Below are 14,558 nucleotides of genomic sequence, written 5' to 3'. Positions count from 1 at the left end.
AAGGAGAAGTTGACACACACACACACACACACACACACACACACACACACACACACACACACACACACACACACCCCTAACCCAGATGCTACCTCCACTTGATAGCCACTTTCAAATGAAAATTCGGTTTCCCCAAGGGAGTCTCACCAAGGAAACCATTCTTTTTTTTTTTTTTTAAGATTTATTTATTATGTATACAGTGTTTGCCTGCCAAAAGATGTCATTATAGATGGTTGTGAGCCACCATGTGGTTGCTGGGAATTGAACTCAGGGCCTTTGGAAGAACAGCCAGTGCTCTTAACCTCTGAGCCATCTCTCCAGCCCAAGCAAGCCATTCTTAAGGGTAGGTCCCATGCAGTAGATGGCCAACACAAAATGAACTCAGTGGCATCTCTGGAGGCTCTTTGTCTCATAATATTAAAGTAGGCTTTTTTATTTTAAACCTTACAGGTCCTCTGAGTATATATTATAGTTTTCAGCTTTGTGTTTCTATGGGATTTCTATGTGTGCAAACGAGTGTGTGTGTGTGTGTGTGTACATCTGTGTGTTTTTGTGCTTTAATTTGGATCTTTTCTTTTGTTGATTTATTCTGTCCTATTCTGGTTTTGTTTTATCTTACTGTTATTCTTTAGGTGCCTGGTTGTTGTCTAATGAGAGACAGAAAGGGTGTGGATTTGGCTGGGAGGAGATACAGCATCTTGGAGGAGGTAGGGGATGAGAAACCGTAATCAGAGTTTATTATATGAAGAAAAACAATTTTCAATAAGAGGAAAGAAAAAAGAAAGCAAGGTTTGCATAATTTATTCAACCAAACTGAATAAATACACTTGCTTAGTTTGCCTGATGAAATTTCTTTTTATACCATTGTCTGAACCACAAGAAAAAAACAAGAGACTCCATGGGTGCAGACTGTATAGGAAAATTCTTACAGCGGATCTGAGAAACGAGTCTATAGGCACTTCTCCTTTGTAAAAATGTTTAAAAAATAACAATTCGATATCAAAAACAGTAGAATCTACAGTCAGTTTACAGTGCTACTGATCCTAAAACTTGCAAAATAATAAAGTAACACTTGTAATTATTTCGGTAGCATTTTAGAGAAATGCAAATGAGTGGAGTTGGCAGCGCCTCTCAAAATGCTCCTGTACAGGGGGCTCTTTCAGCTTATTTTATGATTTTATATTTGCCGAGCAAAATAACACCCATCAGTCCCCTTAGCTGGGTCTTGACATATTAAATTCTAAAACCACCAGTTTGAATCTTTATAAAATTACCCATTGAAAGCAGACTGTTCCAACTATTAGTTCTCAAAAAAATGAAGGGAAACACCTTGAAATCAACCCAGGTCAGCATTTACATATTAAAACTCTCTGTCACATCCCATATGTGCCTGAGTTTTTTACCAGCGTCCTTCCCTGGCTCACCAGAAGTTGTATGCATGGCAGACTTCAGCAATTTTGTTTCTTTAATAAGTGTAGCAAATAGGGAACAAAAACAAGATAAAAGGTTTTATTCTAGACCATTTCCTCCAGCATAATTTCAACTTTCAAATTATAGGAACATAAATGAATGTCCTACTTCTGTGTTAGAAGTACTTGACTACTTTGTGGGATGTTTTGTGCCAATTCTTTTCTAAATTATCTTGGTCGCTGTTGCTAGGTAACACTACTGGCTTCCTGCAGCTGAAAAATGAAAGGGTTAGAGGGAGCAATTCGACATTATTAGCATTTGGCTAATAAGTTTTTTTTTTTTGACTGTATGTCTTAGCATTTCCCTCTCTTTCTAGGGAAGGTCATTGTCTATGGGAACACAATTGATGCTTATACAACAGTCGAGACACTCCTACACGCTGGCCTGCAGGGGAAGTGCATCTACTTTGTGCATCCCCCAGCTGACTCAAACATAACCTACATCAACAACCATGACGTAGAGAGCGCTGTGGAAGACGCGCTCAGTGCTGCTGGAGTGACTGTCTACCAGGACGCCCTGCTGGCCCAGTGGAATGACGGGCAGGACCCGGATCCCATCCACAGCGCCTGCTTCACCACGTCCACCAAGCCTTTCAGACTGGAGTGTGAAGTGAGTCTATTCCTGTGAGCCCCACTCACTGTCCACCCAGGGCAGGCAGCAGTTCTCAACCTGGGCGTCACGACCCCGTTGGGGGTTTGCACATCAGATATCATTTACATTACTATTCATAACAGCAGTAAAATTACAGTTACAAAGTAGCAACAAAATAATTTTATGGAGGGGCCGTCATCATAACATGAGGAACTGTGTTAAAAGGTCACAGCGCTAGGAAGGTTGAGAACCACTGGCCGGGGACAGTACTAACCTCTCAGGGACTAGGGACTCTGAAAGATTGCAGCAAAGAATTTTAATATATTGGATTTTGTTTGTTTTTCTGAGACAGGTTTTCTCTGTATAGCCCTGTGTGTCCTGGACTCCCTTTGTAAACCAGGCTGGCCTCAAACTCACAATGATCCACCTGCCTCTGCCTCCCTGAGCACTGGGATTATAGGCACGCACCACTGCACCTGCCTTAATATATTGAAGTTTTCCAAGCACTTTGGCTAAAATATTTTCTGCCTACCAGATGGTTCTTCATTGGCCCTGGATTATGTGTCATTTGGTTTCATATTTCATGGTTGCCATTTTTTTTATTGATTTCCAACTCAAGGCTGTTGCTTACTATTATCCAGTTCTTTAAGAAGTATGCGGATATATTTTATGTCTAAGAATATGTAGAATTTCATGTACATACAAAGAATAAAGTATTCAGTAGCCATTGGACATAATGTTTCTGTAAATAATAATTAGTTCTGTGTTGTTGATATTGTTGTTAGACTCTCTTTACTGCAACTTGCTGTATTTCACCAGTGGTTTGGGACTAAATACAATAATTACTAAGAGTAGCATTATTAAAACCTCTCATTATTTTAGGAGTTTCTGTTTCTCTCTTTAATTGTATCTAATTTTTTTCCTTTCTTTGCTCTGCTGTTAAGCCCATGAACAGTTATAATTTTAATATCTGTCTTGTGAGTTGTGACCTTAACGTTATGAAGTACACTGCTGTATTTCTCAGTAGTATTCCTTATCTTCGGATCTACCTGCTTTATGTTAATATGGCCATTTTATCCTTCTTATATTTAATTCTGGCATAGGATATTTTCAAGTTTGCTTAATTTTAGCTTGCCAGTGCCTTCATATCTAAAGTATATTTTTGAAACTACCATTTAACACAATTTGGTTACTTCCCCTTGGTGGGGAGGCCCAGAGGCACACAGAGGAAGGGGATGCAGGCTATCCAGATGAGACCTGATGGGCTGTGGTCAGACGGTAGGGGAGGGAATAGGGTGGAAGAGGGAGGGAGGGTGGGAACAGGAAGATACAAGCAAGGGGATAATAAAAGAGATGTAATATGAATAAATTATAATAAATAAAAATGAAAAAAGAATAAATGATTAAAAAGGATTAAGGAGAGAAAGAAAAAAGAAACATATAAGTATCTTATGTACTATTCTCACAAATAGAGCATCCTAAAACAACATTCACTTATGGGCTCCGAGTTCACTCTCAGACCTGAGAGGCCGTATTCATTCTTAACCACACTACCTTTCTTTATAAGGCGTGGAATGGAGACTAGCCTCCTTGTCAATTTACCACACTTTGACTCTTCTACAGAAAAAGCCTGCCGCCTTTTAGAGGCTCACTTGATCAGGTCAGATTCACTGAATATGATCTCTCGTTCTTAAAGTCAACTGTGCCAAATAATACCATCTTATCATAGTCACAGTTAGTACTCAAAGGGATAACTGGGAGCCTTAGTAATAACTATCTTAAAATTCTGCCTATCACACGCTTTGTTATCCTTTCTGTCTGTGAATTTTAATTAAAGTAGTTATACCATTAGTACTTAATGCAATTACTAATGCAGTTAGATTTATGCCTGCCATTTTTTTTTTTTTTTTTTGGTCTTTTGAGACAAGGTTTCCCTGTGTAGCCTTGGCTGTCCTGGGCTCGCTCTGTAGACCAGGCTGGCCTCGAACTCACAGCGATCCACCTGCCTCTGCCTCCCGAGTGCTGGGGTTAAAGGTGTGCGTCACCACGCCCGGCTCGCCTGCCATATTTTTTTTCTGCTGTTCGATCCCTATGTTTTCTGTATTTCTTTTTTCCCTTGTCTGCTTCCTCTTGAGTTATTATTTTTGAGTATTCTAACTCTAATGGCTTTTAAGCTACTTCTTACTCAGTTTTTTTAATTTATTATGGATATATAATCAATCCTTTACCTCAATGCAGGTAGCATTGCACCATTTTATTAAATATATTTCTAAAAACTTGCAGCTATGCAGACCCTTCTTTCCCTACACTGGACATCTGTTACGTTATACTCTCTCTGCAATTACATCTGTACACACTAAAAGGAAAACAAGCCATGGTTAGACTTTTTATTTTAAACAAATGCATATAGTTAGAGTGTATGTGTGTGGAGGGGTGGGGCATGAGTCTCATTGGCCTCCATTTCTCTGTGTAGCTGAGGATGACTTTGAACTTCAGATTCTTCTGCTTCCAGCTCCCAAGTAGCAGGCCTGCAGGTGTGTAGCTCCATTCGCGCCACCCTCGGCTCTTTCTTTGTTTCTGAAAATATCTAAACAACCTTTGTCAGTACTTTGTGTACGGTCAATTTGCTAGCAATACATACTCTTAAATTCTTCTCTATTGGGAAAAATGCTTATTTTTACTAGATATAGAATCTGTGGCTAACAGGCGTCTCTCCAACTTTGAGTCTGTTTCTCATCATGTTTTGATATTGCTGCATTTTGATTTAAAGCTGGGCGACACTGAAGGCATTGTTCCCCTTTGGATTTAATGCATCATTTCATTTGTATGGCTTCAGGATTTTCTCTTTGTCGCTGATGTCCAGAAGTTTGGTGCAGTTGATGATTTACTATGTTTTACGTTTTTATCTTACCAGCGGCTCACCGAGTTTCTTGAGTCTATAAATCTGTGGCTTCCACTTTTAGCCAAGTCTTGGCCATTATTTTGCCCGTTCTTCCTTTATACTTTAATTATATCCCCAATTACACATAGTGTTTCCTGCGGCTTTAAAGCTGTGCATGTTTTAATAGAATTTTCTCTTTGTTCTTATAACCAGAAAAATCTGTTGATATTACATGAAAATTTACCATTTCTTTCTTTTATTTTATCATAAAATGCCTATTACCCACCCTCTTTCAAAAAGTTCCAAATGGGGGAAATTAGTCCCTTGCTGATCATTGCTTCAGCTTCTTATGACCCTACACAATCTCCCTGACTTTAAATAGCAGTTAAGACTCTTAGAAGCAGGCCTTCTGTTTTATCTACAGTTTATATTATTTTTGGTGGAAGATACAGTCTCAAGGCATTGTTCCACCATTCCAGAAGCAAAACTGCCTCGAACCTGGTGAACAAGCAATGGGCATGTGGTACTAGGCATGGACCTGGGGAGGTGGAGTCAGTGCTCACTGGCTAGCTGGCCCAAGCTGCTCAGTGAGTTCCAGGTCAGTCAGAGACTCCATCTCAAGAAGTGTAGGTATCTACCAGTATACGGGGTATCCTCTGCCCTCCACACACGTGCGTAGACATGCACACTCATATATGTGCACAAATAAATAAATGCAGATTGGGGCATAGAACCAGAAATTTGTGTTTTACCCCACCTTGAAGGGTTTTTATTCCTGCAATGTATCCATGCCTCTTGGGTTCCTGACAGACGTGCAGCCTCCGGCCACTCTAAAACCCAGCTGAGGCAGCTGTTAAGAAAGCCTTCCCTGTTTACTGGTAACCGTCTGTCCAGTTACATCGTAATTTCCATATTTAATTTCTTTTTCATCAAGAGATCCCTGTGGCCTTGGCAGGTAGCTAGCTGGAAAGGACCTGCCTGAGTATGCGAATGAATGAGCCTTATCAAGTCATTGTTAGATTTGCTGACTCACTTCTCAGTGTGGAACTTCTGCTGTGAGGGCGGGTAACAGCACCACGGTGCTGATAATATGCAGAGCCGAAAGAGAACATCTCTGTTAAGTGTGTTACTTAACAACAACAGCAGCAGCAACCACAACAACAACCTAACAAAATTTAGAAAAAGAAACTAACAGGTAGAAGAACTTTTGTGGATAAAATGGAAGAATGGCGAAGGTTCAAGGGGTACAGGATACAATTTTTATGTGCAATTTGAATTTGTTAATTATCTTTCCCTATTTTTGCTTAGGTAGAAATCTATTTTACCTACATTGGGAAAGGAAAGGGGAGAATGGGTATGTAGGAAGACAAAGGTTCAGAGGCAGGGAGAGACTCAGAGAAATGAATGTCCCTGTGGCCACTGCCTGCTGCTCCAGGGCAGGACGCCGCAGGGCCAGAGCTAGCCCCATAGATACAGCACACAACTCTCTAGGACATCCTGCAGCGGCACTGCTTGGCTTGCAGCCTGACAAGATGGCTTACAGGTAGAGGCACTCGCCACCGAGGCTGGTGGCCTGCGTTGGATCCCGAGAACTTAGCTTACGGATGAAGCAAACTGACTCCCACAAGTTGTCCTCTGACCTCCACATGCCAGCTATAGAATTCACATACTCAGCCATACGCACACATACAATAAGTGAATAAAATGTAATTATGTTTTAAGATTTCTGCATTTTAAGACTCAGGAGTGCAGTGATCTGCAGATTCAAGGGAAGATGAGGTAACTCCAAAAAGGAAGCTTGAAAGACCCTTGTCAGGCGCAGGAATAGGAGGCTGGGAATGGCTGTGGTGGAGAACAGAGGAAACAAACATGGCCTCAGCAGATACAAGCCCCTCACAGGGCAAAAATACTCATTGCTGTGCTAGCGCCTCCCTTACTTGATCTTCAGTCCTCTCATATATAAATTGCATGGCAAAGCATGATATAAAACGATCTTAATATGTTCTTCATTCCAAACGTCTGTAATCTCCTCTGTCCCTGCCCTCCTCTCCCTTCTGTCTCCCCCTCTCCATCACACAGACTTGTGATAAACTTTCAGTGCACGTTTTCTGTACTCTGAAGACTGTTCACACTCTGGGGCAGGTGAAATCGAGAGCAATAACTTGGCGAGCACTTCCAGCTTCATGATCCCCAGCAAGGAACACGAAAAGGGGTAACCACATGTCTTAGCTGCTTTGCTATTACTGTGAGGACACATCACGACTAAGGCAACTTATAAAAGGGGCTTGTTTATGGTGTCAGAGGGTTAGAGTCTATGACCATCGGGCAGGGAGCGTAGCAGCAGGCAGGCAGGCGTGGCGCTGGAGCAGTAGGTGACATCTTACATCTGATCTATGAGTGGGAGGCAAAGAGAGAGTGGTAACTGGGAGCAGTGTGGACTTTTCAGATCCCACCCCCAGTGACACACCACCTTCAACAAGGCCACACCTTCTGGTCCTTCCCAAGCCGTTCCGTCAAACATGTCAGCCTGTGGAGGCAATTCTCTTTCAAGCCACCAGACCCATTAATGATGTGATTTTCCCCCACTTTGTAGGCATTCTTCAGCTTCTACAAGAAGAATGTGGATTATGAAACATTTAAAGCATTTAATGACGCATGCCTTGTCTATGATGGCCGTCTTGTGATTGACACTACCTTCCACACCAATGATATAGCCGTCAGAGCCGCTGGCTCACTCACCAAATTCTCCAACCGCTATTACGCCAACGAGTGGACTCACAGAAATTTCAGTTCCAAAGAAATTGGTTTTCAGCTGGCAGCAGCTATGCTCAGTCTCTTTGACCCAACCCTTGAGCCTGTGACTAAACCGCCAGCTGACCTTGACCGGCTCATCCCCATGTACAAGGGAGCCAAGATCCAAGGTGTGTGGAAGGCTCCTCTTTCTCATCCGATGAGGCCAGTGTTCAGAGCAGCCAGTCATGTCCCTCTTAAACGTACCTCTTGGTCTTTAGTAGGGTATCATAGAGGTAGAGTGAGAGCCCATCTCTGTTCTTCAGCATTTACTGTGAACCTGGCAATATCACTATTATGAACCTTTGTATATTATAAAAACATCAGTAACTTGCCTAGAGATCTCAGGGCTAGGGAACAGAGGTGTCCACCCTCACCATAACTCAGAGATGAAGAGGTCCTTCTGGGAAGCCCATTCCTTAGCCTTTCCTCTTTAAATATTTATCTGGTTCCCCCCCCCATGTATGATTGTGCTTCCTGCATGTTTGTCTGTGTACCACATGTATGTGGATGCCAGAAGAGGGCATGGAATACCCTGAAACTGGGGTTATAGGCAGTTATTAGTCACTATATGGGTGCTGGGAACCAAACCCCAGTCCCCTACAAAGTAGGAAGTGTTCTTTTCCATGGGCCATCTCTCCAGCCTCTGTAGCCCACTCTGTTCATGGGTAGGCCCAGCCGTTTACACCTGTGAGACAGTTCATATTCACTCCCCAAGCCGTGTTGTCCCCCTAGGAAGATGATTTTATAAGCCAGGCAGATTTTTTTTTGCATTTATTTTATGCTTAACTTATCCATGTAGCCAAACTTTCGTGTCTTCATTTTCTTCTGTGCAACCTTCTCTTCCTGGCTAGAAACAAAGTGTTCCTTTTTGATGGTGGCCATCTCCATGTGGCAGCCATGAGCTTAACAAGTTCAAAGACATGTCTTGGGTCCCCTGTTGGCTTGGATGTGTTCAGTGAGTAGAGATGACTACACGCAACCTCTTAAGTTCAGATTCCTCTGTGTAGCTTTAAGTATGTGCAGCATGAATTCAGTTCTCTTGGGGGGTCATCACCCCTGTGTCCAGCCCTACCATTTGGCTTGTGCAAATCTACCAACTCCACCATTACACCACCAGAATGGCCCACATTGCTCCTTCAAAATGGCATCCTTCAGATGCTTGGTGGCTGTTAGGATTTGCATACCCTTGATGGCCTGGGCAGCTTTGTGGGCATTCTAAGGTGAACGGAAAGATATAAACCTCTTAGCCTGATTTCACAGGGTTTTCTGAGTCAAAAGAGGGGTGAATCATTTCCACGGGTCACCTTGGGCTACCCACAGGGAGGGGAAGACAGGTTCCTGTGCTACTATGTTGAGAGAAAAAGAGACAGAGAGAAGAGATATTTTTAAAATGTGTCCTTAAATGTGGCCCTCCCACAAGAAAACCCCACATATTTACAGAATTTGATCTTCACTTCCAGGAGGCCCACATACTAGCCTGCAAAGCGTGCATATATAAGCCCTGAAGGCATTGGTGAACGTGTTCTAGTAGGTGGAATACCAGGCCAAGGAGACCACGGCCTCATTCCACTCCGCCTCCTCTTCCTGAGGAGATGCCTCTAGGAGGTTCTGCTCTGCTCCTCCTTTGGGTGGGGACTTAGGAGGTGACCTCAGGCAGGTAAGAGGATGGAGGGCCTCAAAGAAGAGAGCCTGGTGAGACTCAAGATGACCCACAAAATATTAAGGACTTTATAGTAATAGTTTTCCAAAGCATTGATTGGATGAGGAACTTTGTTAATTTTCCACATAAAATGCAGTTTTTAATGTTTTGTTTATTTGGAGGAGTATGGAAAATGGGAATGCCATGGCAACATTCTGGAGCTTTAGGTCTGGTTAGGTAGCAGTGGGTGAGGGTGCAGGGAGGTGTGGGAAATCACAGGGCATGTCTTTGCACATCTTGCACTGATGGCTATGCTATAGGGTATTGATTTGACTAAATAAAGTTTATCCACCCCAGGGCCTTCCTGGCTAGCCGAGTGTACTGTAGCTGGCATTTTAGGAGCAGATGCATTATAGGCTTCTCTGTTTGTTCTTTGATGGAATATAAACTGTTCTCTACCAAACCAATAGTTCATGTCTGACGTGGACATCTGCCATTTCCTCTAGGAGGGATTCTTCCTGGGTCTAAACATTATCTGCATATCTCCAAACCTGCCATCCCAAGTCCCTTGGATGTGCAACGATCACAGCCTGATTTTGTAAGTATTGATCTTGAGATTTACTTTACTTCTGGTCATAATATCTGGCTCTATAGGAAGGTAAAAATTTTGACCCAAAGTCATTGGTTCACACATTATATTCCCATTGTGCATGTTCAAATTGCCCCCGAGTCTTTGCTCCTCACAGCATCACGTGGTGCACTCCCAAAGGGAGCAGAACTGACCGGTGTAGCCTGCGGGATATTGTGGAGATGACAGAGTGTGGTTTCCAAAGCTATATCCATATCAGGAAGACACTATAACCTCCACTTTGTCCCTTTCCAGATAACCAGCTGCCACAGTGGAAGGTGTCCCGGGCACCTCTCTGGTGATCTCTGTATGGTCAAGAATTGAGGATGATGTCTATACCTGCCGTATGAGTGACGCGGCTTAGAATCAGTGCCATTCAAGCCTTCAGATGACTCTGGCTCCAGCCAAGAGCTTAACTTGAGTTCCCAGCTAAGCCACCCCCAATCTCTAACTCCCAAAGATCATGAGACAATGAACTTTACTGCCACTTTAGTATACATTTTCTTTCTGTCTTTTTCTTTCTTTCTTTCTTTCTTTTTTTTTTTTTTTTTTTTTGGGTTTTTCGAGACAGGATTTCTCTGTGTAGCCTTGGCTGTCCTGGAGTCATTTTGCAGACCAGGCTGACCTCGAACTCACAGTGATCCGACTGCCTCTGCCTCCCGAGTGCTGGGACTAAAGGCGTGCACCACCACACCCAGCAATGTTTTCTTAAAAAGAGTACTTTGAGTTTCATAACGAACTCAAGCAAAGGTCACGGTGATTTCCTGTGTTCTCCTTGATCCCCTCCCTCATGACGCATGCTCACCTTCCCGGGTTATCTGCATCCCCACCACAGTGGCACAGTCATCAGGACTGGCTGGCGGTCACCAGCACATCAGTATCTTCAGACCCTGTAGCTTTCCTTAGGATTCTCCCTGCATTCTAGAAGGTCCTGACAGGGCATCCACCATCCCAGTGTCATGCAAAGTCCTACTAAACTCTCCGTCTGTGGCCTTTCCCTCGTTCTTCCTGCTGTTTGCAGTTGCTAGTGACCGCTAACATGTTTTGTCTCCAAAGCTGTCATGTGTATCATTTACTCTTCTTGTTGCTGTGACCAGGCACCTGACAGCAAGCGGCCTGTGGAATGGTTTCCTGGGCCCACGGTTTGGGGATGCAGTCCTCAGGACAGGGGAGGCAGGGACTTGAGGCAGTAGTCACATCACAGTCACAGTGAGAAAGCGGAGAGTCAGAGATGTGCATGCTCTGCCGGCTTTCCCCTTTGTAGACGGTACAGGACCCCAGCCCATGCATGGAGTGCTACCATCCTCAGTTAACCTGCTCTAGAAACTTCTTCACAGGCATGGCCAGGGCTAATCCCACCAAATTGACAATCACAGTTAACCAACACATCATATAATTGGAACCACAACATGTAGCCTTTCAGATTGGCTTATTTTCACCTCATAACATGCATTTAAGTGCCCTCCATGTCTGTCTTTCATGCTCTGTCCCCATTTCTTTCCGTGCCACGTTGGATCCCATTATCTAGGTATACTGCAGCGTATGTGCCATTTATCTCCTGAAGATCTGTAAGCCAGGGTTAGGCTTTGATATACCACCAGGCTCCAGACATCTACCTTTGTGACCCTGGGGCAAGCAGATTCTTTGGTCTAGGAATGGCCACCAGGTCCAACTGTTTTCCTCCCCTCCATGAATTACACAGAAAGGCCATCTGGGGAAAGTGGAAGCTGTGGGACTTCCTATTGGCTGGCCAAGTGGCGAGCGCCTCATGTCAGCCCCTCCGACGGATGGTCCCAGACTGACTCCTTTTCTCACGTGTCACTCTTGACTTTTTCCCACTGAGGCAGAACTCCTGCTCCATTGTCTCCTGGGTATTTTTGAGAGTCGATTACATGACGAACTTAACATAAAGATATTTCTCAGATCTTCTTAGAGGGAAGGCTAGCCTGTGGCAGGTTCTGGCCAATCAGAGATAAGTAGAACATACTTGAAAAATCCTCAACAGCTATCAGGAAAGGGGGTGTTAAAAATGTCACAAGTCATTGGCCCCTCACCATTCATGACCCCGAGTCCCAGCTCCTCCCTTTGCATCTCCTGGGCTTTGTTAAGTCATTCCACTTGTCTTCCTTCCTGGAGTTGTTACTGATCCTTTACACTGCTTGAGGGCCAGTTAATGTGCAAGTTCTCCTAAGTCCTGCCCCCATGTAACATCAGAACTCCTGTTTTCTAGGAGAAAAGGCAGATATTGTATTTTCTTTTTTTTTTCTTTTAACTTTTCTTGGAACCCCCACCACCAGTTTGGGGGGTGTTTGTTGTTTTTAGATGGTGTCTCAGTATCTAGCCCAGGGTTGGCTTCAGACTTGCACTCCCTGCCCCCAGCCTCCTCCAGAGATGGAGATTGCAGTCAAACACCATTGTGCCCAGCCTCCGTGTTCTTTCACATGTCCAGGACACAGAGTGCTCAGAGGCTGTCTTGTCACGTCAGCGTAGATAAGCAACATGCACCTAAGCCACTCAAGAGCCAGGAAACGCTGGGCTTGATTCAAGACTCTGGGTTCAGAGTCTCCACAGACACTGTGGATTCCTCGTGCGTCTACCATGGCTCTGTGAGCTGTGCACCAAGTCAGAAAAGACAGAAGGGGTTTGAGATAAGGGGAATTTTAAAAACAGTACAACTTAAATAGATTCTTTGGCTGGTGCTATGACAGTATTTGAACAGGACCTCTGGCTTTAATTAACCATTTTGCCAGGTGGGCTTCCTTCTTAATTAGTAGGGAAGATCTAAACAGATTTTTTTCCATTTTATTTTCTAAGGGAAAAATGTAGGGTGGCTCCATGGCAATCTTTTGGAGTTGGAATTAATTTATGCAAAGTTGTTGCCAAAATGGTCAGGCAGTCACCTAAATATAGCCAGATGATCAAGAATGTAGCCCACTGAACAGTGACCCCGCCCCTAGGAAACTGAATTATTATTCCTACACTAGATACGGTGTCAGCCAACCTTCGACTTCTCTAGTTGTCAGTAAGTGGACTGGTGACGTGGGAAGTCACTTCAGTAATCCTGAGCAATAATCAGGCAAAAAGAAGAAAAGACCCAAGATGCCTCCAGAATGAGCCGATTTTACAGACTCTGGCCCACATGCTTGCTTGGCTTGTATGCCACAAAGTACAGAAATTTGTCACAACAAATTCTGCCTTGGATACTATTAAATTTTAAATCATGTGTTTGTCACGAGAGCTGGGGACTTGGTTTCTCTGACACCGAGGCTGATTAAGCCCATGTATTTTATTTGGCGTGAATTCTAGAGTGATTATCTAACCTAGATAATCGGGGGGGGGGGGTCGGGGGAGATCAGGGCAGCAAGCATCGGCAGGAATGGCCAGCACTGCAAGGGCACTCTGTGGCTGAGACACCAGTTCGTGTGTGAATTCCTTTTAATATTGATGTGCAATATTTCGATGTACTCACAATTTCCAGACTGCTCCACCCTCCCCTCACCCACAGCCATGCTAGGACAGTGCCAAAGCTCATTAAAATTGACACAACTTGCCTTCTACAGCTAAGATCAGTCATCAGCAAGCCCTCTGCCCGCTGCTTACTGGATGATGGTCTTTTCACGCCCTCACCCCTCACCGTGTAGCGTGGTGTGCTTAGGACTGTGCTGGTTCCACAAAGACTTGGCCCTTAAAGAATAAAACAAAACATGCTGGAAACAACATTAAGGCTACCACCCTCATGCAACAGGTTGCCATTGGACAGTGTGTCCTTCTCAGACCCTGGCTGGCCCTTGGCAGTTTGTCACGTCTCCGCTGCTGTAGTAACCAACTGTGGCCCCAGTCTTGACATGCTCAGCCTAGAGTGGAGAGCCCAGGACAGCCTCCAGCACACAAAGGAGACCTCAATAACTGAATGTGGGGTGATGAGTAAAGTTCCTCGTAAAGCCACCTTTTTACCTTCCACATGGTAGCTCACGAAGCTCGTCTCTTTGGTTTCTAGATCCCCATTTCTCAGTCACTCAGCATAAAGGAGCATAAAGACCTTGTGGGACTACTGTCCCCGCCCGCCGGTGGTTCTGGAGGAGAGCTGGCAGCCAGCATTACCCCCGGAGATTCTGTCTGGGATCCCCAAGCATCTTTATTGGGAATATTGCTAGCACTTTACTAGCCCTACTAATGCTGAGAAGGCATGACCTCCCACTCCCTTCCAAAATCGTCCCTTTCTGCTGAGGGGTCAGGATGCCAACTCTGAAACTGCTGATGACAAACTCAGATGAGTTTTACCTGGGAAATGCACACTGTCTGCTTGCCCATGTGCACTCCAGTTCTGAAATGGTGCTTAATATTCTGGGCTGTCCAAGTAAAGTTGATGTCACACGGCCACATGCGAGGTAGAGGGATTTGAAAGTCAGGCTCAAGGCAATACACTGAGTGAGAACATCCCCAGGGGCAGAAACGCAGTGGCGAGTGGAGGGCAACTGAGCAGACCCTGTGACAGAGGCTCACACTGGCTCCTTCTGAAGTCATTCCCTGCCCCTGGGTAAGAACACTGGACCCTG

General features: G+C 44.3%; 1 protein-coding gene across 2 annotated transcripts in view; it reads left to right on the top strand.

Moving 5' to 3' along the window:
• The window catches only part of CFAP61 (cilia and flagella associated protein 61), a 265,410-nt gene that overhangs the window by 199,125 nt on the left and 51,727 nt on the right, over window positions 1–14,558 (top strand). For both annotated transcript variants that reach the window (XM_084774689.1, XM_084774688.1), the window contains 3 exons: window positions 1,787–2,079; window positions 7,536–7,863; window positions 9,881–9,972. In XM_084774689.1, coding sequence (XP_084630815.1) covers window positions 1,787–2,079; window positions 7,536–7,863; window positions 9,881–9,972 — 713 coding nt within the window. The remainder of the gene's footprint in view (window positions 1–1,786; window positions 2,080–7,535; window positions 7,864–9,880; window positions 9,973–14,558) is intronic.

The sequence above is a fragment of the Acomys minous genome (assembly GCF_964271855.1).
Source record: "Acomys minous genome assembly, chromosome: 3".
Lineage (NCBI taxonomy): Eukaryota > Metazoa > Chordata > Mammalia > Rodentia > Muridae > Acomys > Acomys minous.
This window is presented reverse-complemented; position numbering and strand designations above follow the sequence as displayed.